General features: G+C 45.7%; 2 protein-coding genes across 6 annotated transcripts in view; one reads left to right on the top strand and one right to left on the bottom strand.

The window, feature by feature from the left end:
• The first annotated feature begins 3,307 nt into the window (after positions 1-3,307).
• Positions 3,308-4,715, top strand: LOC114011428 (interferon alpha-inducible protein 27-like protein 2A). Its single transcript, XM_055800115.1, has 3 exons — positions 3,308-3,458; positions 3,847-4,008; positions 4,457-4,715. The coding sequence occupies exons 1-3, from the start codon at positions 3,323-3,325 to the stop codon at positions 4,576-4,578; spliced, it is 420 nt and encodes a 139-aa protein (XP_055656090.1). The 5' UTR covers positions 3,308-3,322; the 3' UTR covers positions 4,579-4,715.
• Positions 4,716-10,379: 5,664 nt separating this feature from the next.
• ZMYM4 (zinc finger MYM-type containing 4) overlaps positions 10,380-27,623 on the bottom strand; it is a 43,802-nt gene continuing 26,558 nt past the window's right edge. For 4 of the 5 annotated variants that reach the window (XM_055800111.1, XM_013297144.3, XM_055800109.1 and 1 more), the window contains 15 exons: positions 27,403-27,553; positions 25,662-25,802; positions 25,330-25,367; positions 23,984-24,128; positions 22,837-22,958; positions 22,318-22,489; positions 21,217-21,270; positions 20,912-21,091; positions 20,288-20,382; positions 19,558-19,729; positions 17,664-17,815; positions 16,186-16,297; positions 14,592-14,840; positions 13,595-13,724; positions 10,380-12,161 (listed from right to left, as the gene is read on the bottom strand). In XM_055800111.1, the coding sequence (XP_055656086.1) occupies positions 11,954-12,161; positions 13,595-13,724; positions 14,592-14,840; positions 16,186-16,297; positions 17,664-17,815; positions 19,558-19,729; positions 20,288-20,382; positions 20,912-21,091; positions 21,217-21,270; positions 22,318-22,489; positions 22,837-22,958; positions 23,984-24,128; positions 25,330-25,367; positions 25,662-25,802; positions 27,403-27,553 (2,121 nt within the window). In that variant the 3' untranslated portion in view covers positions 10,380-11,953. Of the gene's footprint in view, positions 12,162-13,594; positions 13,725-14,591; positions 14,841-16,185; positions 16,298-17,663; positions 17,816-19,557; positions 19,730-20,287; positions 20,383-20,911; positions 21,092-21,216; positions 21,271-22,317; positions 22,490-22,836; positions 22,959-23,983; positions 24,129-25,329; positions 25,368-25,661; positions 25,803-27,402; positions 27,554-27,623 lie in introns of those variants that run through there. The other variant, XM_055800112.1, reaches the window with a different exon arrangement.

Below are 27,623 nucleotides of genomic sequence, written 5' to 3'. Positions count from 1 at the left end.
GGGGGTGCTGCAACATCCTGACCCCACGCAGCAGCAGCAGCGGGGACCCCCTGTGACGACCCAGTGCTGATGGGGGGACCCCCGCTACGGAAGTGGCTCCGAGCACAGGCACCCACCTCCACCATCCACGGCACTTGGCTGTGGCCCCATCAACTTGGAGGTGCAGCCCCCGTGGCACCCCCTGGCCCAAACTCCTGAGCCTTGGCTGCGTCCTGGGGCATCCCACCGCCCGCGAAGGGCAGCCACCGGCCAAGGTACCCGGCGGCAGGCACACTGGCAGCCCTGGCATCCTCTGGCTGGTGCAGAGGCTCTGTGTCCCAGGCACACGCCTTGGCTGCGGCACCGTCGCCCTCTCCGAACCCGCTGGACCCCTTGCCCCAGGGTGGCTGTGGGCACTGCGGGACCGTACGGGCAGTGCCACGCCGGGGATGCACCCGGGGCTGGGCACAGGCAGGGGCTGGATCTGGGGTGGGCAGGAGATGCTCCCCACAGCCCCTGCGGGGCCTCGGGCTTCACTGCGGCCACCGGCGCCTTCCAGGGTCCCCCAGCCCCGAGCCGGTGGGCTCTGCCGGGAGTGGTGGGCAGCCCTGTGCCCCACCAGCCAGCCCCACGCTGCCTGCCTCTCCCTCCCAACCCTACATACTTCTTCATATGCCCATATGGAGTCGGCCGGCATTATGGAATGTTAAGAAGTATGTATTTTTGGGCTGGGACCCCCACACCGGGACCCCACCACCAGCACCAGCACCGGTCCAGGCAGCACCTCTGGAGAGACGGTGTGTCCCTAGGGCTGGTAAAAAGGAACCAGATCAACTTGCAACTGGATTTGGTCCCCTTCAACCAGCTGCAGAGGCGCATGGCTACAGCACCCACTGCGCCCTCACCGGCCCCGGGGGGCTGTCACCGGGTGGGCTGGCTGCGTCCTGCCCGGAGGAGCTCGGGGTGAGGAGTGGGTGTGAGGAGTGGGGGAAAGGGAGTTTGCAAAATAGGGTTTTGGCTGTTTTTTGAGGCTGCCTGGTGGAAATCTCCGTGCTGCCAGGCTGCCCGTGCTGCCCACAGTCCTCATCCAAAACGGCCGAGCTTCCCCAGCCCCAGAGCTGGTGGGGAAATGCCCCAAGGAGCCCCAGCCGTCATGGCACAAGCGTGAGGAGCCTCCTCCCCACCCAGCACATCTCCCCACCGCAGCCCCGGCACCTCCCGCCCCCCCCGTCCCTGCGAGGGCATTGCAGCAAAGGGAGGGAGCTCCCCGTGGGGGGCAGCCCTGGGGTCCGACCCTTGGGGACAGGGAAGTCACAGCCGCGCTGCCCGGCCACCTCCAGCTCTGGTGGAACCAGGCACACCAAGGGTGAACACGGGAGTGGACCAGAAATTGTGGGAAAACAACCCAGCAGGGTGATTCTTGGAACTTTATCGTCCGATGTCACCCAAGACCTCTGTTATCAGCACTGACCTCTTGGTCAGCAGACGAGCAGGTTGGTGGCACAGGGTGCTGGGGCACCGTGGCAGGTGCTTGGGGACAGCACCCCTTTTGTGAGGGGGGGATAAAAGTGTGGGGGGGTGCTCAGTCCGCTGGGCTGGCGAAGTGGCCAGGGAGTCCTGGGCTGGGAAGAAACACGAGGTCTGGGGGGGTCTCTGATTTTGTGGGGTGATGGAGGCGCTCCTGGGGGGCAGGATGGGGTGGGAAGGGGGTGGCTGTGCAGGAGAGCAAGAGCCTGCTCGCCACCCATGCCACTCTAGGAAGAAACTCTTATTCTTGCTCCTCAAAGGACCCAGCTTGGACAAGACGCCCCACACCTTCACTCCAGCCGCTGCCCCCCCGGGCCAGCCCGCCATGGGTAAGCTGTGTGGCGGCTCCCGGGGTCAGGGGTGCTGTCCCCACAGTGGGACAGCACAGGGCACACGGGGTACCCGCCCCTGGGTGCACAGCAAATATCCCTCCGGTTCTGAGCAAAGGCACGGGGGGGCTCGGGGGCTTGGGGCTCTCACGGGACGGGGCCAGGGCCAGCTGTGGGCAGTGGGGCTGTGCCGGCAAGGACGTGCTTCCCCAGCGTTTTGGAGAAGGCACAAGCCGTTGTCCTGCTGGTGTGGGGCACTGGGATGCTCCCAGGAAGGGGCACATGCTCCTGCAGGAGGAGGGGGTCCAGGGGTGCGGGCAGGGCGTGGAGGAGCCCCTCGCAGCGCCCCAGCAGCTCGCCCTCCCTTCGGCCCGGCCGACTGACCGCCCTCCATCCCCGCTCTGTTACAGGTTTTCTGTGTTCTTGGGCTGACCCCACCGACGGGTAAGGCGCTGGTGGGCACGGGGATGGCTGACACCACGCAGAAACAAATCACGTTCCTGGTGCTTCGCACTGCTGCTCTGCACACACAGACCCTGCTCGGGGGTGCTGCCCCCTCCCCAGAACGCTGCCCCTCAGCCCACCCCACATGCAGGACCCTCTCGGTGCCCCAGTTAGGGAGGTTTGGCCCCGGTGCTCTGCACCCCCTGCTCTGCTCCAGGCTGGCGTGGGCCACCAGGGCTCTGCCTCCGCACCCCCCTCTTTTGAGGCTGGGGGACACGCGTGTCTGAGCAGCGCCCCGGGGCTGAGGGTTTCACAGCCTGGGGACATGTGTGTTCCCGTGGGAGTGTCACCGCTGCTTCTCTCTGCAGCAGGACTCATTGTGGCGGTGGCGGGAGCTCTGCTGGCACCGAGCCTCACCGAAGCAGGTAACGCAGCCAGATGCCCGCATGCCGGACGATGCTTGTGTTGGCAGTGGCGGGAGGGTGGCCCCCAGGACCCTGGTGGCCATAGCCAAGCTGCTTGGTGAGTGCTCCTGGCACTGTGCCACGGGGTGCCCACGGGGTCACCGCAGCGCACCCCGTGTTTCAGCCTCCCCAGGAGGTACCAGCAGTGTGATGAGGGCCTGGGGTGGCCACGGGAGGGGGGAACCCTGGGGTCCCCCCTGGTGTGGGGTGCCAGGTGCACCCACAGGGAGGTGAGGTCGTTGGGGGGGGGGGGGGCTGCTCCTCCTTGGGATGCCCCCCCAGGCAGTGGGGTGCAGTGGGGGCCCCACGCTGGGGACGGGGAGGCTCGGGCTGATTTCTCCTCCTCTTCCTCAGGTCCACAGTGAAGTCCAACAGCTGTGACGGCTGTTGGTGGCCGGGATTGTCATCGAGGCTGCCCTCGGGGGTGTCCTGCTGTGACCCTCCGGGACCCGCCTCGGGACCCTCACTGATGCTTGTCTCGCTGAGACACACCCCCCCCGCCCCCCGTGTACCTCCCCTGCTGCACTCGATCCCCTTAATGAAAGGCCCCGGCCAGCCCGCAGCCTCCGCCCCCGCGTGATGACGCGCCGAGCGGGGCGGGGCGGGGCGGGGCGGGGCGGGGCGGGGCGGGGCCGGCAGGGTGGGCAGGGCCTCTCCTTCCGAGCCATGAAGAACAAAGTCAAAGGAGCCGCCATCGGAGCCACTGTCGGAGTAGGTGAGGGGCTGGCGTGGGGCGAGCAGCGCTCGGGGTCGCTGCCTGGTCCCAGCCCCGGGCTGTGGTGGGGGACCGGGCTGGGGGGCTGCGAGTGCCGGGCCGGGGAGAGCTCGGGGGGTGCTGCGAGGGAGGGAGCAGCCCCGGCCTGTGCCTGGGGGTCTGCCTGCATCCCCTGCTGCATCCCCTGCTGCAGCCCCTGCTGCAGCCCCTGCTGCAGCCCTTGCCCGCCTCCCCTCCCGAGGATGGGGTGTCCCCATCCCCGCACCCCACAGCCCTCACTCCCCTCTCCAACGCCTCTGTCCTTTCTGGGGGGCCAGATCCAGCACCGGTGGCAGGGGGTGGTGCAGGTGGCCGAGAGCCCCCTAACGCTGCGGTGTCCTGCCCGCAGGGGTGGCCCTCTTTGGCGTCCCCGCGGGCGTCTGTGTGCTGGGCTTTAAGGCGACCGGCATCGCCGCTGGGTCCCTGGCTGCCAAGATGATGTCAGCAGCTGCCATAGCCAACAACGGAGCAGTGGCGGCCGGCAGCACCGTGGCCGTGCTGCAGTCGATTGGTGAGTGGGGCTGGGGTCATCCTGGGGGGCTGCACCACCTTAGGTGCTGTAGAGCCAAACCAGCCCTTTAACCCATCCTTGCTCCAAATCACCCGGAGCTGTGGGGAAGGATAAATCCACGGTGTGGTAGGACGCATCAAGACTTGCTGGGGTAGGGCACCAAGGGGGAGGGTTTGGGGCCATCAGGTGGGTGTCTGCTCTCCTGGCAAGAGCAGTGTCTGCATTATTTGCCCACAGTGCTGGCCGGGGCCAGCATGGGCCAGCAGAAAGGGGCTGGAGCGCTCAGCGGGCAGAGACGGCCCCCAGGCCAGCTCCCCGGCACAGTCTGGAGCAGACCTTGGCTCTCTCCACCCAGCAGAAGTCCTCGGTGGTCTCTGCCTGGTGCTCAGCCCCTCAGCAGGCGGCATCAGTGCTCCTGGGGTATCCTGGGGTGTCACTGTCTTTGCAGGAGCTGGAGGTTTTTCTCTTGGTGCCAAAATCGGGCTGATGTCTACCCTGGGGCCGCTCGGTGCAGTGGCCGGTTCCAGGCTGTTCAACTGGAAGAAAACTTCAGGTGACAAACCCAAGTGAAGCCAAGAAGGTGCCTGAGCCCGAGGTTTCTGCCAGGCAGCCCCCGCAGCCCCCCAGCAACCCGGCCACCCTCTTACAATCTGCGGTTCCGCTGGAGCAATGAGTGCATTGAAACCAATAAAGGCGGTTCACATGTGGGGGTGTTGTGGTGGCTGGTGTGCGGTCGGAGGCCAGGTATCCATCAACCTCCTCGGGATGTGTGGTGGTCCAGGAATGGAATCAAAGCAGTATGTTTTCAGCCCTGCACTCCCTCGCCCCAAAAAAAGCCGAGACCCTGGCAAGGCCGGAGATAGGGTTGTTACTGTGTTTAATTCACGTGGTGTGTGGTGACGGATGGCAGATGGGACTGATGTGTGGCACGTGTCCCCTGTGGTGTCCCAAGCCCAGGCAACCAAGGGTCTCCCTGGCAGTCAGCTGGGTTTCAGTTACTATACTCTCTATAATTAATTACCTAAAATAAATGCATTAATGACAGCATTAGTCAACAAGCAGACACGGTATTTCCCTGCCACTTCTGCACATCACATGCCATCATTCTTAATCATATTTCCAGTTTTCCTTGTCTCCTGAACCGAACACCAGCTATCCCTGTGCAGACCCGGCTCACCTCGAATGATGGTATCGGTGTCAGCTGTGTAACAGTTAAATAAATAATAATAGCAGCAATAATGATGATGATAATAATAATAATCATCCTCCATTGAAACTAATACTCTCCCTTGCCCCCAGACACTCATACCACGCATCCGTGATGTCTGCTGGCGATCGGGGCCGCACCAGGGTGTGCCTAATTTCAGATGCTCATTCTTCAGGCTGCTGGGAACATTTAATCAGCATTTGAGTAATTATTTTTTTGCTTGCGATTGCCCCTATCTGTTTTCTCAGCAGCTTCTTTAAACCCGAAGGCTATGCTGGCTGCACGGGCGCTTGCCTGGCTGTGGGGGCACCAGCACAGTTCAAAATAAGCGTAAAACAGCTTCAGGGCCTTGAAAACTGCCCTGAGTAAAGCTCTGGTGGCTCCTAACACGGAGGAGCCTCAGGGAGCTCACTCGGCAGCCCGTGAGACTTGCCGTGCCCTTGCTGGGAGGCATCCGAGCGCCGTATGAAGGTCTCAGGCGAGCGGTGGTGCTTCCATGGGCTCCTGGCCCATTCCGGCATTTCAGGGTGGCAGAGCAAAGGTGACGTTGGGTCCTGAGGACTCTCCTGGTGGCCAGCACCCCTCGAGCAGCCACCAGTTGGGGAAGGTGTGTAACAAGCTCTGCTGGTGATTGATCTAATTACAGCCGATCCCAGAGGCTTCCAAGAGGAGCAAAACGCAGTGTGAGCTGCCACACGGCCGTGTGGGAAAGACCAAGCCTTGCTGTGAAGATATTAAGCTGCTATTTTAATGCTGGCTTAAAAACAAGTAAACCCTCCACCCCTAAAATCTGTGAGATTCTGCTTTAAGTTTAAAAGATTCCAACATCATACAGGAAATAAGGCTAAACTCTTTTATTAAGGTTAAAGGTTTTTAATCACTTTTCCAGAATACAGATACGATTCAAACAAAAACTGTTTTGGGGGTCTCAATAATTCACTTATTAATACCATACATTGAACTCTATAAATTCTCATATAAGAAAAAGTCTTTTTAATATAGGTTATGATGCACTGGTGACCTATTTAAATCTTTTGAAGTAACACTTTGCAGTTATATAGCACCTTTCATCACGGGGCTGCAAAGCATCCTACAGAATTTAGCCTCATAATGCCCAAACGAGGTAGGAAAGTCTGGCCAATTTACAGATGGGTACAACCGAGGTACAGATTGGCAAGGGAAGGAACACGAGGCTTCATCGATAGAACAGTAGTGACATGAAGTGTACACTGGATCCCGGGCTATATAATGAGTCAGTGGCTTAATTGGGGGGTGGGGTGGGGGGGCAAGGTCCAGGAGTGATCACCCACACCCTTCTCGGAAAAGCAGCAGCCTGGCTCGGCTCCCAGCAGCTTGAAAAGACCTTCTCAAATCGGTCTGGCTTTTTGTGTTATAAATATGTAGAAGAGAGAATAAAAAGTCCGAGACTGGTGGGCCTAAGGCCCCAGGTATGCCCTTCGCTGGCACACCCAGTAGTTGACCGTGAACCACAAAACGAGCTGAGCCACAGCTAACGTGGCCATCGCAGCCTGCATCCTAAGGCTGAGCACCGGGAACTTGGACCGGCTTTGAGTTAATTAAAATTGTGCACTTGGGATACATTTTTGAGATTCGGTGTGTGTGATGCTTTGTTTAGCTTGACTGTTTCGTTGTAATAAATTCCCTTTTCCCTCCAAGCAAGTAATAATCTAAGGTATTTCAGGTTTTTTCTCTAACAAAACCCGTATCTCTGCTGAAAAACCATTAGCTTCGTGAATGTTATGGCCAATGGAAATTTGACTTCTGTGGCTAGAAGAATCCAAGATGCCCAAATTCCTTTGAGACTCTAAAACCCATCCTACAACGCTGCGCCTCTCCCTGGACCAGAGCTAGCACTGGTGCCGTCGACTGAGAGCTAACGACCTCCACGGCAGCAGCATCTACTGATGAAAATCGAAAAATAAAAAAGCTGTTGCAGATTTTGCAGTTTGCCATGAGACAGCAGAAGAGGTAGCGTGCTTGGCGCGGGAACTGAAAACGCTTTTACATCCAGGTTCTTTCTTTCCAAGTTTGTCCCATCTATGACCCACACCCACGTTCACTAATTGTCCTTAATAGCATCCAACTGAAATGTTTTGAATATCAAATGATGAAACCTAGACACTTAAATATTCATATTAGCTTCTTGCCCACCTGCCCAAGGCACCCTTCCCAGCACCCTGCAACAGCTCCTCTGCCACCACCCGCCCCGTCATTACTCACTCTTTCTGGCATGTCTGAAATTGTTTCCTCATAAAACACAGCACAAACGAAAAGTTATCGAAGGCTTCTTGGAAGTGGTGGAGGGAGGAAACCGGAGATAAAAATGCAAGCTGGTACCAACTTGGTGCTACGGACTTGACATGGGAGCCACGGGATGAAGTTAGAGGGGATCTGTTCGTGCCAGTGATGGGACTAAAGGAGCCATTTCCCCCTTAGTTCAAAAAATCCACCTTCTAAAAGAAAAGGGCTGAGGTCAACTTCTTAACAAATGCAACATTTTGCAAAAACTCTACACCCCACCCCCCCAGCTTCTCCAACCAGGGGAGACATAAAAGTAGAGTTAGTCCTACCTGCCCGACAAATCTGCAGCCAACTCGTGGGGGGAAAAGAGATTTCTCTCAAGCAGCTGCCCACAGGAAGCCAAGAAAGGAGGTCATCGATCGTGCAGGGACTAGTCTTGCCATCATCTGCTGAGGCTGGGATGAAAAGCGGTGGCTCATGCCTGCTCCACTCATAGCAACCCCTCAGCAAGACCTGGAGAGACAGGGTACGCTCCCATCCAGCTTCACCGCTCCTAAAACTCCTTCTAGACTTTCTCCTCAGCCATGCTCCATGATTTTTACACATTTTCGGTGCTCCGTTCTCAAAAACGGGACAGCTTCTCTTGCCCAGGAAAGGCTCATAACTTGCTCAGTAGCTCAACTGCTCAAAACTTAATTTCTTTAAGGCTGATGATGCTACAGGGGACACATTGCAGGCGAGCAGCTGTTTAATAGAAGACAACGAAATTTAATTTTGCCTCTGCTTTGTTAGGACTGTTTAAAATGACACGTGCAAGAAAAAGCAGCGCAGGAACCTATTGTGCTGATGGGAGCAAAACTCCAGCCCAGAGAGCAAACACGGTGCCGGCGGTTTGAGAAGAGCACCCCAAGGACTTTACACACAAGCAGTTGTTCTGGTTTCTTCTTTTTTTAAGGCAACAGTGAAACTATTGCTCAAGGGACTGAGCAGAGTTACTGAGATTGTTACCAGAAAACAAAGACTTTATTGCACATTCAGAGCCACTTCTGTGACCCTGGCACTGAACCGGCACCGGTGCAGGAGCGCACCCTGGGGAAATGGGAAACGAGTGATTCTGCTGCCACTTTATTTCAGGTCTCTGAGGAGCCATCACTCGGCTGGAGACTACTGCCAGAGAAATCCAGGGGGTTCTTTTAGATCTGTAGTTGACAGAATAATTCCGAAGATAATTGAACTTCTTTTTGCACCTCATTCTGTGGCATTCAACATGCCCCAGTTTCTTCAGTCAGCCGAAGCCGGGAGAGAGCAGCAGGCTTGCACCGAGCACCTCTCACAGTGAGAGCTGCCAGGGAACTGCCGGCGCCACGGAGGGAATAGCCACATTCCAGAAGCATTTTCAACCAAAAAAACCTCTGCAAAAATCCAAAGACTTGCATAAGTAGCCAGAACTGTGGATACGCTCGCTAACAAGTAACACGACATGCTCGCTTCCAAGCTCTCCAACCGGTCTGCAGAGCTATGCCATCATCCCTGCAGGCTGAACACGAAGGGGAGTGGAACGTGTGTCTAGCAGCAGGAAGGCACAGCGACAGAAACCCTGTTCGCAGGATCATCATCTTCTATTTTTCTCACACCCATCTTGGTCGTTCCTCTGTCCGCACCGAGATTACAGCATGATTTTTCTGCTTAAAAGAATATTTCAAGTAACAAACATCGTTGCACAGTCAGCGAATGATTCGGATACGTTTATTATAAACAACTTCATCTTAAGTGTTCAGAACTTTGATCTTGTGTGTATGATCTATAAATGTATTTTAAACCTTCTATCTTGTAAATCAAGTGTGAACTCTACCCGGGCTGACTAGAAATCACCCGAGAGGCAAAGGCAGCCCAGGCACACCCTGGACAACACCAAAATGCATTCTCCAGATGGTTCTGACCAGAGAAACTGAAACTAAAACTACTTGTCCTGTTAACTGATGGTGTCTGACCAGAGAAGCTGAAACTAAAACTACTTGTCCTGAACTGTGTCGTTTAACTCCACTGAAACCCTTCTCATCTCAGAGCCACGAAGCAAACGGGAGTTAGCAAAACGTTTAACAACTTTGTTTTCACCCAGTCAAGCTTAAAAGTGATTTCACTTTCCTTGCTGAGAGAACATAAAAGGCAAATAATATCTTTCGTTCTGAGGACCTGGAAAAAAATAACATACGTGGAAGTGTTCACAGACAAGGAGTGAGTGTCTTCAGAGAAAGAAAAAATGAGTATGTTTCTCCTAAGATACTAATATACTGCTGTTCGATGGGAATATTTCTGTTAAGGGAAAACTCAGATGTGGTATTTTTTAGACAACCCTCGCCCAACGGAAGCCTGCCCTCCCAACAGCTTGTCCTAACTGCCCCCTTGCTCCTGGGGGCAGCCAGGGAAGGAGGGAGCAGGCAAAGGCAGCCAGCTGAGAACAGCAGCACTCTTCTAGGGGATGAACACAGGCATTCCCGAATCCTTTCCCTCTCCTCCTGACATCGAGGTTCTGGGCACACCTGTGTGCAACAGACACAGCTCGGACATTTTTTATCCCCTACAGACTTATACACTCATCTTTCCAGAATGGTTTTATTTTCCCTGAAACGTTCTATCAACCAGCCCCATCCAAAGTAGCGTGCCTGCTATGTCACTGTCTAATAGAACAATGGGGAGGGACGGGTTAGTGTTCACAGAACAAGAAATCAGCCTGTGGGAGCATCCCTGAGCCTCCAAATGCCGGGATACTGTACTGGCAGGGTACGGATTATGTCCCAAACATCTCCCCCTGGAGTGCTAGGCCAGCACATGGAGCAAGCAGTATCTTGGATCAGAAATGAAAGACACAGATGGGCTTTGATCAGACAGAATCAGGGGCAGGTTTACTTTTCACATAGTTTTCTGTATTAAAAAATACATCAGTGAAATCTGTTACAGGCAGGGACAGGACTACCGAGTACACAACGTCAATAGACTACTTTCTGATTTTATTTTTGTTAAATTACTTTTGTTACTGCTAAAAAAATAATTAAAAAACAAAAACAAATAAAACAAACAAAAAAAAGGAAATATAATTCAAGGCTGTTGATTTTCATCTCTTGAAATTTTAGTGACAAGATCAAATACCAGACCCCTGTTACACGATGGATAACTGACCAGAGCTAGATAAAAACCATACAATTCTCTTCTTTAAAAATAGTTCGGGTTTCCAATGAATTTGTGACCACTGGTCATCAGAAACACATATCTGTAGGTTGAGAAAACGGAGGTACAGACAGCATCTGATAATCTCCTGTCCTCTAAACACAATGTGGGAGCTTTTCTCTTCAAAAAGACGCAGTAACAGCCAAGCCTTAAAAAAATTTCTTTCCATTTCCAACACTATGACTAAATCTCTTTGGGTGGGGTGGGAAAAAGAACACATATGGTAATTTTCTACCACAGTTCTGTTGTCAAAAGTAATACTGCATCCTTTGTACAACACTGCACGCGTTGCAAAGGTGGAAAGAGAAAGAGTGCATGTATCTTTCATTTGAAATGACAAGGCCCTCCAAATTCGCCTTACAAAATAATCAAAAACAGAGGAGTAGGGAAAGAGGAGAAAGGAAAGCTGCCTTAAGGGAGAAACAATTTCCGCGCACCACAGTATTTGCTAGATTATATCGACAGACTGCAGAGCTACTGGGCTAGGTAAGGGATTTTCTGCACATACCCCAGGACAGTCACTCTCCTGTACATACCCCAGAAATGTTCGTCCCGTAACACGACCACTCTGAAGTTTGACCTACAGCACCTCTTCCACATCGAAGACTCAACAGGGCTAGACCTGGTGTCAGCCTGGACCGAGAGCTAGATTCTGGCCTCGTGTGACCCTTTAACAGCAGCCAGACCGTTCTCCAGTTAGATAGCCAGCGGCTTCTGCCTTCCTAACATTTGATCCCAGTTCCAAAAAAAATTACAAAAGCATATGTGTACGTGTATTTATAATGGAAGGTGTCTGTCTAAATATCACCACTTTGTCTCTCGCCCCCGTGAAGAGCTCTAGGATCTCCACGTGTCCTTTGGCAGCAAGGACTGCCAGCCATCAGGCTGAGACGTCACGTGAGCCACAGTCTAGCTCTCCATGCCCAACATTATTATGGTAGATTTTACACAACCATTTTCCTTAAAAATATCTTGCAACTTTTTCAAATCCTAAACAGATAACGGATTTATGCACCACTCAAATAGGTTCATCTTGAATTTGTTCAGAGATTTATCGGTGCCACAGGACGTTGTTTTTTGCAGCTTACACAGCTTGCTTCCTTCCAGTTCCAGTTTGTACATCCACTGTGGTTCAAAATATGCCTGTAGGTGACATTATCTTGGCTTATTTGATACACATTTTCCAAAGGCTGGATGTATTCACAGTTTGGTGCTTCTGATGTGTATTCAAAGGAAAATATCCCACTTCAGTTAGTCTGATAACTCAATATCAGAGTCCTCTGATTTGACTTTGGCAAGTTCTTCGTGTACCTCCCTCACCATAAGAATACGTGTTAACATGATGTCCAAGGTTCCTGGGTCTATTGGCAATGTGGAATACCACATGGGGCTATTGGGTACACAGGAGCGCTCAGGCTGAAGGTAAAATACATCACTTCTCTGCTTCACGCTTTCAGAACTGCCAACGGCAAAAAAGGAAGAGCACATTAGCAGGAGGCAGCATTAACAGTCCTACTCACAAAAACGCTAAGGAGAAACAGTGAAGAAAATGAAAGTTACATTGAGATGACAGCACTGTAATTTAAACAGCTGAATTCCAATCTTTTTGTTAGTGACTCGCTTTCCTCCCTTCAACTTAGGGAACGGTTGTTTCCAGGTCATTTAGCATTAGCTGCTTATAAAGAAACAAAGAAAATCAGTGACTTCTTTACAGATGTGGTTCTTCAATCATAGTTCCATCCAATTAATGGTACTAGCATCGTGATATGATTGATAGAAGCACTGAACAGTCAATCTCCAAATGAAACCGGTTCTAGAATTCCAGAATTGCTACACACTTTGGCACATGGAATGTTCCAAGAGCTAGCAAAACTAAATCCTAGCTTGCCTACTTATGGTGCAGAACAGTAAGCCCATCTGCTTGAACGACTGACCGTGTGGCTCTGAGGCAGCTTTCAGGCTCTGGGAGGAAGACAAAGCCCTCTAGAGCAAGGATCGCTCCTGCCTGGCTTTGGAATATTCACATTAAAACAGAAAAGTGATTTTTTACTGCTGCTTGCACCACTGCGGGGGCTCAGCTATGATATGTGAGGAGCATGAAGATGTTTTCCCAGCCCAAGGACAGCTAAAAGTTCCTTCTAATGATACGCAGTAAAGACAAGGAAGGTAAGCAGAGGGAGACAAAGAGTCAGGACAGTTGCCAGGCATGCCTTTGCCTAAGTAACTGGACTGTTTGTAGTAGGCTCAGTAGGTGCGTTTTTGAGAGTGATTTGTTTGAGTTTTAACTGACACTAATGAGATGCTGTTTCATTTTGCATGTGTATTTTCTCGGAAGGGAGAAGAACATTACATTCCACCTGCTCAACGATCTAACTGAAGTTTATATAGAAACAAGAGGAGACAAAATGATTTATATCTATGTCCTTGCTATACAGTCTCCTTTCTAACTCCTGATAACAAGTTAATCTCACATTTCAGCAGGCAAAAGCTATCAGCAGTTTTACCTAAGTCACACTTTTCCCACCCTCTTTCACAAGGAACATGATGTCAGGGTATTAAGTTATAATCTTCTCAAAAGAAGGATCCTGTATGGGAATGAAGGGAGATGAGAAAGCCACGGTCACTATAGTAATGCCCCTTGTTTACCTTTACACCCTGTGGATGTGTAAACAGGTATTTAAAGAATACATCTTGACTCAAGACCAGTAACAAATACTACCTATTTGCTGAGTCTAACAGCAGTGCTGATGCTGGAAGTCATGGTTGCATTCACACTGAGGGATCAGGAACCGGAGAGAGGAGCCCGCAGCACAGGTACAAAAGGTCTGAGCAGGAACCTTGCCCAAATGCCTGTTCCAGTCTACAGACCAAAAATCAAGTTCTGTCACTTACCATTTTGATAAGTAAAATTCATAAAGTCGGACTGGACATCTCAGAGGATTATCCGTATTTTCAGCCATTTCCACTGCTGTTGGAATCTCCTCATCTTCACTGCGTTTCCTTTTGCCTACAGATAATTTATCTGGATACACAAAAACGGCATCACAAAAGTTCAGTGAAAAACAGTGCCTTCAAGAAAAAGCCCTAGTCGCTTAGCCTAGCACCTAGTGATGGGACTGTGCCTCACACGGAAGGACACTACTTGAACTGATTATCTGTCACATGCAAGTCAAATGGTTTGATCTGCTGGAGGGGCAAAAGACTGCGTATGCTACACGCTGTCCAAAGCCCATGGCTCGTCTAGAAAACCAACAAGAATTAGTATCTATCAGAAAAATATGGAGGATATAATTTTTCCTAATAAAGCAGAATTCACGTAACACACCGGAACTATTAACTGAAGCAGTCGATCAAGACTTTCCTTTTCCAAATACCAAAAAATAACCACAAAGGAAAATCTGTCTTTCTTCGCCTCCGAGGTCAGGATAGTCCCTGCTCATGAGCAAGCCCCTAGCTTCACCTAAAACTGCTGTTCATCATTCGGGCTGCCTTGTGTGTTCACTGCACAGACCTAGGACAAATCTGGGCATTAAAAGGGCATGATAAAGTTCTGGACCTCAAGAATATGAAGTCCAGAGAAAAGTGCTTCAGAAAAGGCCTTTAACTCATGCAGTAGTTAAAGTTTTGTGCTAGCCTAGGATGGTATAAAAGACAAGCTTGCAGCCAAACGTGTGGCACCTCTTTTATAAATTTTTACTGAACACCTTGGGTCACGCAGAATTTCTCTTTAAACCTTACTAGAGTGAAAAAATTTTGAAAATCTACAGGGTAACAGCATCTTCACAACTCTGCTTACTGCATAATATTTTTCTCTTCAGTCCTTTCTAGAAAAAAGGAGCAGACAACATAAACATGATTGCCAAAATTCAGATGATCAGAAAGCACTCACCTGATTCTACCTCTTGTTTTTGAAAGGGTGGGAAAAAACGTAAATATGTCATCTTAGTATTATACTTCAGAGTTCGGGTGCGTCTCATAACATGGGCAAAGGACAGTTTCAGGTGCTCACTGACATTCTTTAGTTGGAAGTATTTGGTGTTGAAGAATAGAAGTGTGTTCAATAAAACAATAGGGGAATATGCACCCAGCTGTTTACATTCCCACAAGTGCTCCTCTTCGATTCTTGAGAACATATAACCTAGAAACAACGGGCAAAGAAAAAACAGCAGAGTTATTTATGCAATTTTAGGGCTTTCCCCGTATTCCAGTTACAAATTAAGAGCTTTTACAAGCTGTGTCTAATCTAGCAGATTTTCAGAATCTTCCCAAAGCAATGAAAACTTCATACATGAGCCGGGTGGGAAGGCAGAAATGAGTAAAATTAAGTAGGCAGATTCTGCCAGAGATTCACGTAAATCCTCTTTCAGCTGACCTTCTATATTAACAAACTGCGTATCAGATCAAATTCAGACCTATCATAAGCAACTGTAATTCCAATAAAACGAAGAACACTGCATGCACAAACGTAAGAGGGAGCATGGAGAACCAAGCTGCGGAACAGCATGATCTTCCAATACCTAAGGAATGGAGAGAGGATACAAAGGAAGACTGCAGACACCAGCAGAACCTCACCAAGTTCTAATTTCACTCTATTAAATCACAGTCAGCCAACTGCAAAAATGTGTAATTCCTAAGACATGGAGCATGAGTTTAAAATTTACCATCTTTATATACAAACAGCCCACTGTGATTATCGTAAGTCTGTTAGGAAAAGAAGATACGGGTGCTTGTAAGAGGTTTGTTGGGAAAAAACCCACATCCCTCAATGCAGCAGTCTAGAAGTAACCAGATTATTTCTGTATTAAAGAAAAAGTTCATTTTCTAAATGAAAAAACAGTTGTGAATACATGTATGGAGTTGCCAATGTCACTCAAGTTTCGCTGATACTCTGAAAAAGATCTCACATACTAATACGGCTGGTGTCCAGCTTTATAAACTGCATGATCGTACCTGAAGACCAATTAAAAATATCTGCAGAATTTGGAAACTCTTAATTTGGAAGTGACTGAGGTGAGAAGAACTTGGAATCCAGGAGCCAAGACAAGATTCCCATGATTTGCTAATGTGATCCTCAGATCCCTCAGAAGTATTTCCAGTACTAATAGGGAAATACCAGTGCCACTGTACACGGTATTTACAGTAACTCATCGCAAACCCTACAGACAATTCTGGCTATCTGTATTCAAAAAAGATGAGCTAAAAGTTGAGGGAAGAGAACTAGCACGTTGACTACTGGAATGGGAAGCCTTTCTGGCAAAGGAGTCGAGAGATTGATCAGAGGCAAAGATATATTTAAGTGTAATCCGTAACTGGTAGAAACAGACATAAAATCCAGGATGCTAGTCTACCACAAACAATTACATGGTGGAGAAACAGACTAATGTAAATGCCTCAGATCACATTCTTCTTCACGGCATTGAGAAAATATTAATTTATAATATGGCTTTGTCATGCAGCTACACAAAACAAAATAATTGTCCTACCATTTGGAAGAATTGTAGGTTCCCAGATTTTCAAAAGTTTTGTAAGTTCAATCATAAACCTGGAATAGGGCTCGGTAAAAATGTTATCTATTCTACCATTCTCAAACAGGTACTACAAGAGAAAAAAAAAAGGAAGACATACAGTTTGTGATTATTTAACAGTGCAGAGAAGACACAGGACATCAGATTCTTTTCCTTTCTTATGTTCCAGTGTCTTATGTTGCAAACCACTTTGTTGAAACCTTCAGTAAGATATCAAGTTTTCTGCAGGGACTGGGACTCCCCAGTATGGAATGAGAGATCTAGCCAAGAATTATTGTTAATATTCCCAGCTCTAGAGCTGTTTTCTGAAAAATCATCGTTCTTTAAGTGTTAAATATTCTTGAAAAAAGCCTGCCTATAAAAACCAGAAAACGTGTTGAGTATTTTTCTGTGGAAAACAACTTCACATGCTAATACCTCCCAACAATAGATACAGGCCCAGCGCTAGGCTGCTGAAATAGCTCAACTTAAAGCATCAAGGTGCAAGTCCCTCAAATTCCTGTCAAGCAGGAGTTAAAATTTTTTTTCTGCAAGTCAGGAGTGTGTATCAATAAATAAGTCAAAACTGGAATACACAAAAACTGCTGATACTTCTAGGCTTTATCCACTGCACTCTGAATTTTTAACTCTTTCTACATTTTTTTTCAAGCATAGCCAGAAAACAAGGAAAAAAAAGGTAATTCCATGCCTAGTCAAATGACAGGTTTTACATTAGAAGTAGCTTTGCCTAGTCAAATGACAGGTTTTCATTAGGAGTAGCTTTTGACTCCTTATCTCCAAATGACTGTTTAAGGAAAGGAATAAGCAGGCTATTCTAAAAAAATGCCCCTAACAAAAATATACTAAATGTAGAGTTTTAAACAGAAGTTAGTATTGTCTTAGGTTTGTACTGCAACTGTTGCAAGGCAGGTAGCAAGGACTTGGTACATTACTCTTAGCATTTATTAATTATAATGAAATTATTCCCATTGTATTTTTTCTGTAAATACTGCCAACACAAAAGGTATCTGTCTAGCGACTGAAGGAGCTCAGGCTTTGCTGGGTAACCTCTTCCATGTAAACTTGTTTATTAGAAGAACACTGTGCAACTGTTCTAGATTTAAAGCACTACATTATAAAGCAAATAATTCTGAGAAGCAAATTTTTCCTATACATGAAAAGGGACTGAAAAGGTACCAAACCCAAAGATTTGTGTTTAGGTAGAAACACCTAGCCCTTCATGCCACACTCCTCCCAAGTACAGAAGAAGCCTGTTCATTCTGATCATAAAAAGGTCACAAATTTGTCAAATATGTGATTAAGACAGACTTAAGAATAAAGCACAAAATTGCTTCCTCTACAAAAACCATGCAGTTAGATGGGACTATGGATATAAAACGTAAATAAGCATAGCAAGTTTCGTATGTTCTCAGCAATACCCTAATTCTCTGAGTTACCTGCTGAATTCCAAGGCACAAGTATAAGATGCTGTCAGGATCATATTTTTCTCCATTTGGTCTCCGCACCTCTTGAATAAACTGGCACAAGCCAAAACTCAGCTCAGCAAAAGTGCATGAGAGAATGTCCTCCTTGAGTTTCACAGGACAAACTGTGGCAAAGAAAATTATTAGAAAAAATTAACTCGATTCAACAGATTAAATCTTCACACATTCCTTATTATTTCATGTAGGCAGAACTATTAAATCTTCTCTCTCGTACATGAAGTACCCCGGATGACTAAACTTCTGAACGATTCCCCATCTGTTGGCTAACAATTAAATGAGGACTTGGCCAATATAAACCAAACCAGCTGCATGTGCGACCAGTATAAATGCTGCAATTGAGTAATAAGGCTGCAGGTATTTAAAGGTAAGAGATTGAAATGTTAGGGAGTCTGCTGAGCTCAAAAAAGAGCTTTTTGGGCTCAAAAGGTGGCATGGCAATGGCTGCATGTCCCGGAGGCTGGCAGCATAGGGTTGGGAAAGAGGTTTCACCTCTATAGCTGGACTCAGGGGAATTTTGAGTGAGAGAAAGATCTTGAGCATTTCCTAATAGTTTTGGACTGGAGTTGAGTGCAGCATATTTGACTCCTTAAAGGGAGAAGGAATGAAGAGTTTAACAGGACATGCATGGGATTCGGAAAAGGAAGCAGAGCAATCAGGGAATCGATCAATCAAAGGATCTGCAATGAAATTACCAGGCTTGCCTGCTTCACACCTTACAAAGAACCTGCCTGGGACTAGGCAGGGAACCTTTCTGAGAAGGGAGGGTGGACAGATTCCTGGAACTGACTGTAATATTTGCTTCCTTAGAAGAAGAAAACACATTAACTCATGTGACAACTCTACTTCTGGAAAACAAAAACCAGCTGCTCTCATGTAATGAGAACAAAAATTCCAAATAAGAGAGGAAAAAGCAGATCTCATTCTAGCTAAATTTCTTCCCTTGGGGATCCTTCTTACATAAGCCCTGCCATGCCTAGTTCTTTACATTGCAGAAGTATTTAGTTTGTTTTCTTCCCCACCATCCCAAAGAAGCTCAGTTGTATTCCTTACTTAAATTCTCTGCTTGACTCTGAAAATTTGCCCACAAAACTCTCAGTGCAAGCATGTAAGACAGATTTGAGACCAGGGAAAAGGGGAGTTAGCCACTGCCAAATGCCAGGACTGCTCTGCTTTTGTAAAAACAAATAAAATAATCCATAACCAGAAAAATAAGCAAAATTGATATTTATATTGTCATTGTTATCTATCACCCTAGTGAGACACAGGAAAAATTCATGCTTTTAAAGTTCGTTTCAGGCAGGTTGCAGCAAAGAATGGGTAGACTTTTTGACAAGTTTCTTTCCAGCTGTGCAGCCTAGAAATAAGTTGTTAAGATTTTAACGTTGTAGCACACAATTTTTTTACAGCAAAAAGTTATGCTGAGAAACAAATACTTTGTGAATGTGTTAGCTACAGATGAAGAAGATGGGGCCAAGCTGGTGTTGTCAATTTAGACTGATAATAGCTCAGGAAAGCTCTGCAGCTGCATAAAGCATCTCTTCTACAAATGAAGAACTACTACATGCAAATGAACACAAAGTGAAGGTTAAAAGACTAACAGTTCTAATGTTGAAAAGAAATCTGGTATTTTAGAGCCTGTTTTAATAGGTAACAGGTCAATTAAAAATGTAATAGCTACGATTTTTAAATGCATGAAAAGATGTAAGACAGTATTCCATGAAATCTCTTCTCCACTCATGGGTATTTTAAAACTCAGTAATATCTAATCTTAATCTTTATTTGAACAACATATCATGCCAAGGGCTCTTCAACTAAGTATTCTGTTTCCACTGAGAGAAAAATTTACCTGAAAACTTCAGGTCCCCTTGTTCCTCCTGTGAATTTTTCCATTGGACCCAGTTTTTCCAGGCATTTACCCCGTACATATACTTTAGGGTCATCCCAGAAACAGAGCAACCTGGATAGGAGCCCTGCATCAGATTCCGGGGCTCTACAGAAACTACAGACTTCTTCCGTCCCTACAGGCAAACAAACAAATCAAAACAAATAAACATTTAGTAAGCACTTCATCAATGGATGCTTAACTTGATTTCACATAAAAAGTCTGTTATGCTGACATGGTAACAAAATCCTCCTCTCACAATCTGAATGGATATATATGTATTTTTAATATGTGGACAAATATTAACCACATTTTACAGAAAAGATGCATTAAAAATCAGTCATTCTCACTGTGATAAATATGCACAGAAATATATTCCCCTTTAGCTACACAAGAAAAAAATTATTCTTTCCTGTAGATTATGACACTACTTAAAAGACATCTCTTTGGAGTTTTTTTTAAATGATTCACATTTAAAAGATGTTCTGCACTAAAAAGAGCATTTATTCTACCTAGCTGCAGAGGGGGAGAAAAAAAAATCTTATACAGCAGAACAGGAATAAATATACACTGCAGTTGAACTGAGGTCTCATTTTCACCCTGGAGCAGTATTTTTGTCCTTCTGAAAATAAGCATGCATATAACGTTATTACCCCAAATGCAAGGAACTGGTGTTCCAGAAGTACTTTCTTACCCGTCTTTTTGGCTGTGGGAAGCCATCTCTATGTCTCCGTCTTGCTCGTGAACGCGAATGCAAACCCAGTCCTTTACTCAGGGGGTCAAATGAGTCTGAAGTCAAATCAACACAATTAAGAGTTTAATTACCAGATTTAAGAGCCCAGGTAGGAGTGTCACTATGGAATAACTTACAGTTGGCAAACATACTTGTATATTCAAGTAATGCTTTTACCTTTGAATAATTAGGCAATCTATATACATTCTGTATAAAGGAAGTAAATTCTCAAAGGAGAAAAAAAGCCCCCCCAAACAGTGGGTGTACTTATTCCAGCCAACTTACGTTCTTACGCACCACTCACAGGGATTACACCTATGGACACAGAAGTGATAAATTCAAAGGAGTCAAGTAAGGCTACCTGCTACTGCTGCTGTGGGTTCTGTAGAATGCTGTCTTTAAAGATACCAGCAATATTTCAAAAATATTAATTCTTAGTAGAGCTGATATATTACTGCAGCATTCAATATCCAGTTTTACTACAGGAAAACGCATACCCTTCCTAAGCAAGCTGCCAGTACAATGCTTACTCAGAAAACTGTGTACTTTTATACAACAATGCATTTTTCTTCTCATTATACTGACCTGATGGAAAATCAGCCTCCAGGTCCTGTTCCACATCACCTTTGGAGAACTGCTTCAGTTCTGGATCTGGTTCTGGCAGGGCATTTGATCGTAAGGCGTAGTGATTTAACTCATCCTCCCAGCTGTGTGGAGTGGACACTGCTTCCGATTCCAGATCTCCACTGTAAGTGCTACCTTGGTCTGCAATGAGAGTGATCAGATATACCACATGCTATAGAGAAGGGCAAACAACAAGAGGAGTTTGCAAGAAAAGATACAGCAGGATCAAAAACCATTGGCAAAAACACCACAACAATCTAACTGACCTTTCTCAAATATCTTGGGGTCCAGGAAGAGCTCATGTTCAGATGTTTGAGATCCTTTAGAAAAAGAAGGAAATCTGTATCTACAAATGAGGCACAGCTTACATAACTAATACAAAATACTCTGAACACCGAAAGGCTATGTATTAGGCTGTAACAGTAACACACGTGTCTTCGCTACAGTTCTCCTAACAGCTTTCTACCTTGGTCACGCTGTTACGGGAGAAACAGAAATGCAGAACTAACCCATGTTTGCTTTTCCAAATGTTTCCATTGCCGTCTTTGAGTCATCTGTAGACAAGTAAGATATTTCGCTCATTTCTTTTCAGCTTGTTCCACTTTTATTACATGGGATGATCACTATCCAACACACTCTAACCTGCATCACGCTCCAAGAATCCACCATAAAAATCCTGATAGGAAAATATTCTTGTAAAACAGCTGCACTGTCTTCTTGATTTTGACTCCTGCTAATGCATGATGTACTGATCTGGAGATTACTACCTCTAGTATATCTGTTACTGTCAGCAAAAGTCAAGTCGGCACCTACGATCAGTGACAGGGATGCAAAGACTTCTAAACCACTGTCAGCGCTCAATATCTAACATGGGTTCTAGGCTGTTCTATGTTCTAACATAGCTCTAGTGATCGCTGACTGATAAACCTCTGTGAAATGATGAAACCTGCAGAAAGGTGCGGCTATAACCAGCACCTGGGATGGGAACAATGGAGGAAGAGTAAATTAATCTTCAAAGAAAGTATGTTTTCAAAACCAAGAACAGAATATTGTACACAGAGGCAAAATTATCTCAAAACATGCAGTTCAGCTGAATTCCCAGAAGGCCTCCTTTTTTTAAGATTAAGTAATCAAAATTGCTAAGACATGAGATAAGCATTATAGTCCTGTCTAGGTTGGCATTTTACTTGCATGAACACTTTCATTATGAAAAATAAATGTTGGTAAGATAAGAGGACCATTTAATTTGGCGTGCATACTTGGGAAGCAGCCAATGCAGGTCCTACATCTGTTTCTCTATCTATCTTCCGTGATGAGAGGACCTTAATCTCACTGCATTTAGTTTCCTTTTTAAAAATGCCACATACCACCATGAGAGTGTGTTTTTTCTTTCCCCTCATCTTCTGCAATCATTTCTGCCATCTGAAGGAGATCAGCTTCAAATGGATTTGTGGGCATCTTTTCCTTGATATCCTGAATAGTTTCAATGATCTTATCAGCATTATCCAGGGTAGTTGGGAAGAGCATGGGAACTGGCACCTATGGAACATGCGGAAAATATTAGAGCATGTTTGGGGGTGAAGGGAAACAGCAAATACACAAAGGAGATTCCTCTCATTTAATCTCACATATATTTTAGGACTACTATATTTTGTTTTAAAATAACTCCAGATTGGACAACTTGTTTCATTTCTACAACAACCCTAAAAATTGGTAGTTTTGTGTGATGGTGCTTAACCAAACACTATGTGACAAGGAAAGAAATGGCTTCAAGGACTCCAAATACCACTGGCACAACTAGTGACAAAACCCAATGACACTGCTCTGCGTCCTGTTCAGAAACAGGACTGAAAATCACTTCTCTAGTGAACTGAAGAGTAACTTACAGGTACTGGCATCCCAAGTGGAACTGGTGTGTACTGAGTGTAGAGGTGAAGGGGCACTGGCACAAACACTGGTACAGGAACAGGCACCACAACAATCTGGGGTTTAACAGCTTCTTCTTCTTCTGTTATACCAAAAATAGAACAAAACAAAAATTGTTTAACCATGTAACTATCCAGTACATTCCAGAGTGTCCATGATAATTGTTTGGACTTCTGCTTGTAACTCAGTGTGCACAGCACTGGGTCTTGGTTCACAGTCATCTTTCACTTTAGCACTGTTGTAGCAAGTACTGATACTACAGTTTGGAAATAACAGTACTGTGATTATATACACAAAATGCTGGAAAGGAAGAGAGTGGAAATAAGTATTAAATACTAAGGCTTGCATCCAAGTAAATGGTGTGTTAGTGCAATTACCTCACAACTAACTACAACACTGTAAGAAGGTACCATTAAAAAAAAAAACCTATAGTCTTCCCACTTCCGTCTTCCTCACCAAGAGGTTTGTATCAAGGCTAGACGCCCCAAGCTCCTTCTATAGTAACAATGATGAAAAAAGCACTCCTCAGTGGCAATCTGGACTATGTAACAGCCTTTGAAGGGGCTTCTGTTTCCTTCCCAGCCCTCCCACAGAGGGAGCTTCGAGCAAATATGAATCTAAAGAAATTATCTTAGAAATAGGGCCTTAACTTTCAAGAGATTCTTAGTATCTTATCTAATAACTAAAGAGTTGAAATAACCTTTGAAAAATCATGCACTTTATTAAAATGAGTTTGCTCTTGTGGCTTGAGCTGCGAGACCTAAGAATTCACAAATTCTGTCCTCAGGAAAACAAGTTCCCTCCATAGCCTTTTGCATGTCACTTAACCACTCAGTTAATTCCCCATTGTTAAGACAACTGCAGGATGCTAAACATGAGTTAAAGCAAATCTCAAGATTCATCACGCATGAAGCTTTATGGATTCCAAAGAACACCAAATGTTGCTATCTGTAAGGCAAACAGCTACTTGGAATATACTGTACAACAATCTGAAAGCTAGTTGAGATTTTAACATACATTCAAAAATATTCTGTTACATAAATCATGCATTACTCTCTCAAATGCAATACAGACTTTTATAAAAAGGGTAGGAGATTAGATACATACCTGTCTGGCATTCTTTGTTTTGTGTGTGAGGTTTGCATGAGGTGGCCTTAGTCTGTGTGATTGGCTTGCACAGTAACGCTTTATTTTTTAGAAGCCTAGGTGGTTGTGATGGTGGTAGCTTTAGGGCATCTGTCTGAGTACTAGCCTGTTTGGAAAAATACAAATGAGGGCTGAGTCAGTACAGGTTTGGAGGATACCGTAAGATTGGCATTTGTTCTCTACTATGGGAGGCTGAACAAATTAAAACTCTCCTTCTTGATAAAAATGATCGTTTAAAAACTATTGCAAAAACAGCTTGCTAATGTATTCAGTGCTTTCTGGTCTTCACCTCAATTTATTTTAATCAAACAATAGGCGTGGGGGTTTTTTTGTTAATAGTGCAATGAATAAATCTGCAAGAATTTTTGGTTTCTGTAGTCAAATAACCTCTACAAACTTTTTACCTTGGAATCTTACTGATGGCAAAGATATAAACAGGAGTTATATCAAGATACTTTTGATGACTAAAAGTCTGGCTGATACAGATACCCAAAAAACTCAGTAAATGATGTGAAACCACTGGAAAGAAATAGAAGAAAAAAATGAGCACAAATGCTGGCAGTATCACTATCACTTCCTGATTACACACAGACTGACTATTCATGCTTGTGCTAATTTCATGTCCTGCTAACTGTAATTTTCAGGCATGCATTCAAATAACAGGATCTATTTCATTAGGGAAAACTCATCATACTCTAATGCACAAATGGCACTTCAGCGAAAAGCAAGGGTGTCAGTCTTCCAGACTACACAGTCTTCATATTTGAAGAGAGTTGCAAGATGTACACCACATATCTTAAAGGGCTTAAGAATAGGAACTCTAGGAGTTATTCATAGGTAAGTGGTGCCAATGGTTCCCCACAGCTCTGTTACCACACTGAGTAGTGGGGAAGGAGAGCTAAGCTGCAAGAGCTTGGTCACGTCAGTCCCAGCAGCCCACGCCGGTCCCCCTCCTCCCATCCTAGTCCATTTGACAGCACATCCCACTGCTGGGCACAGAAGGTAGCCTCAAGTACAGAAGCCACACAGAAACTGCTTGAGAACTACAGCCATCTCAAGAGCTACAATATGACAAGCCTTGTCTTAAAACATCTAATCCATCTGTCAGTGGACACAAAAAGACTTTCATACCATACATGTTCTATCCATTTTTTAAAAAAGCGTCTGCAAGCTGGATGGATTTTAAATCACAATCACAACCAGGAAAAGCAGTTACAAAATGATGTTGCAAAATTCTCGGCTACTTTACTTGTTATTGATACAATCTGGGTGAAAGTGAGAAAAAAAGAGTCTCTCGTAAAACTTACATCTCCTATTATTTTTGCTGTCACAGTAGGGACTGCACCTGTGAAGAAAAAAACCATAAAACAGCCTGTGTACCATAATCAAGGACCATAAACCATACCCTGCCAAGGTCAAGAAAAAGAATTCCCATTAAACCCCATTCCCTGCTGTACATACATAAATGTTAATTATTATTTATACCTAGGTAAAGGAAGGACAGAAGCGTAACCATCTGCACTGATGTGAAGTGTAATGAAGAAGTGGCTGCTGTCCTCAGTGGAAAAGATTCCTGAGCAAATATAAATGTTCAGGAACAGAGATTTGAAAATATAGGCATCCTAGTCAGCAGTCTTACCCTGTAAAACATTGTTGGAGTTCACCGTAGGCTGGGCAGCAGGGGTGCTTGCAAGGGACACCACATTTGCTATGACAGGGGTTGAGTCCTTTCTCAAAGGAGGAGGGCCTGAGGAGGAAGCTGGTGCCATAGAAAGGTTTGCTGGACAGAGCAGACAGAAGAAAATTAAAAGAAGCAGTAAGATAATTTATAAAACAGCATTTCTAAAACAACACCCACCCTCCAGATCTATCTCCGAATGAAAAAGCCTGCTGTATGAGAAGGGGACGTAGGTCTCAAAGTCCAGTGTTTTGGTTTAAATAGGAGCTGGTTCCACAAGCAAACTTCAGCTGTTTTCCAGTAACTGAAACATTTCAGAAGTTCACCATATTATGAAAGCAGCTTTCTCTTTGGAATAGTACGTGTATTGCAGCAGCACTCAGGAGACAAGAGCACTGGATGCCTCACTGTGCTCGATACTGAACACATGCAGTGTAGGACACAGTTGAGATCCTGACAAATAACAAATGATGCAAATTTTATGAGGCTCTGACAGTTCAAGAAATTCTTAGGTTCCTTCCATTTGAAAGCACCATTCGTTACCAGGAATTATCACATTTCATCAAAAAAGACTGTTCCTGAGGCACTCCATTATGCCAGTAGCCCCCATTTCAGAGAGGTGCCTGGAGACCAGTTTTGCAAAGGCGTTGCACTTGCCTCAGCTGAGTTGCAGGCACACTTCTGGAGAAGCAGGCCCACCGTACATTTTCCTATCCTTACTAAGAGCCAAATGACAAGACCAGGAGCATCACATGGCATAGTTATGGCCTGAAAGTATAAAGTTACTCATATATTACTCTTAATCAGGGAAAACAGCTCCCACCAATGTAAGCAGCAGACGTGTACAAAGTTGAAAAGTTGAATATAGCTGGTGCATACTATAAAATTTCAGTCAATATTCTTTATTGCTTGTTGGGTGCCTTAATGCTGCTGTCACCATCACTCAGTGGGAGATTACGCCCCTCTTTAGAATCAGTGCTATTTCTGCCCTTTGTTTTACTTCCTCTTCCTGCCTTTGTGGGCCTTTCTGCCTTTCCTCCCTTTGCATTTCATTCCCTACAGAAGCTCACAGTTCCTATTCCCGTGGGCTTCATTCCCACCCTCCTTCCCATTCCATCTGCTAAAATAATGAGCAAGAAAACAGCTACAAGGCACATTAATCTTGGCATTGATACTTGAAGAAACAACACTTAATGACATAGAAATGGTAACACTTCGTATGCCTACAGACTACACAGAACTGGCTATTTTAAGTGCATATATGTATTTACAACCATTAAGTCTACTAATTTCACTGCTTGGTTTTGTTAAATGAATATTAACATTCTACCATATCTAGCTATGTGTTACCAAGTACAGGAGACAAGCTTTAACATTGTCTTCAATAGATACCAGTATATTTTACCCCAATAAAATAGGCCTTTGGTTTATAAAAGTGATTGAAAAGCGAATGCTTTTGTTTCATCTTCTTTAAAATCAAAATCTAGGTTTGGTATATGAAGCAATCGCATTTCATACCTGCCGAAGTTTGAAATTGTCTGAAGTAAGAGAGAGATCTAAAACTGAGCCCATTCAATGGCAATGGGCAAGCCCCCCCCAGTAGAAGATTATCTTAAAAAGTTTACTGAATTGAGTTTCCAAATAAAGGTTCATATCACTGTCATGCACACCAAAAGGCAATACTATTCCCAGCCTGTTTTACCTGTGCTGTTTGGGGGTGGAGGGTCAGAAACACTTTGCTGATTACAGAACAACAGAATACAAAGCAGATTGCAAAAATGCTTGATCTCCCCTTGCCATTTCATGGACTCGCTGAGTTTACCTTGTCTCTTACAACCATCACACTTTGCCATCTAGGAAAACACAGTGAGGAAGAAATTAAGTGCACTTGTAAACAGCAACAAAGAGTATGTGTATAAAAAC

The sequence above is a fragment of the Falco peregrinus genome, chromosome 3 (assembly GCF_023634155.1).
Source record: "Falco peregrinus isolate bFalPer1 chromosome 3, bFalPer1.pri, whole genome shotgun sequence".
In the NCBI taxonomy this organism is placed as follows: Eukaryota; Metazoa; Chordata; class Aves; order Falconiformes; family Falconidae; genus Falco; species Falco peregrinus.
Note: the sequence above shows the minus strand (reverse complement) of the source record. Positions and strands in the feature narration are given on the sequence as shown.

Excerpts from the sequence above, each read along its gene's own strand:
- LOC114011428 (XM_055800115.1), top strand. The coding sequence starts at position 3,323 with ATGACGCGCCGAGCGGGGCGGGGCGGGGCGGGGCGGGGCGGGGCGGGG. Across the intron at positions 3,459-3,846 it reads CGGAGCCACTGTCGGAGTAG|GGGTGGCCCTCTTTGGCGTC; the intron begins GTGAGGGGCTGG and ends TCCTGCCCGCAG. Across the intron at positions 4,009-4,456 it reads GGCCGTGCTGCAGTCGATTG|GAGCTGGAGGTTTTTCTCTT; the intron begins GTGAGTGGGGCT and ends CTGTCTTTGCAG.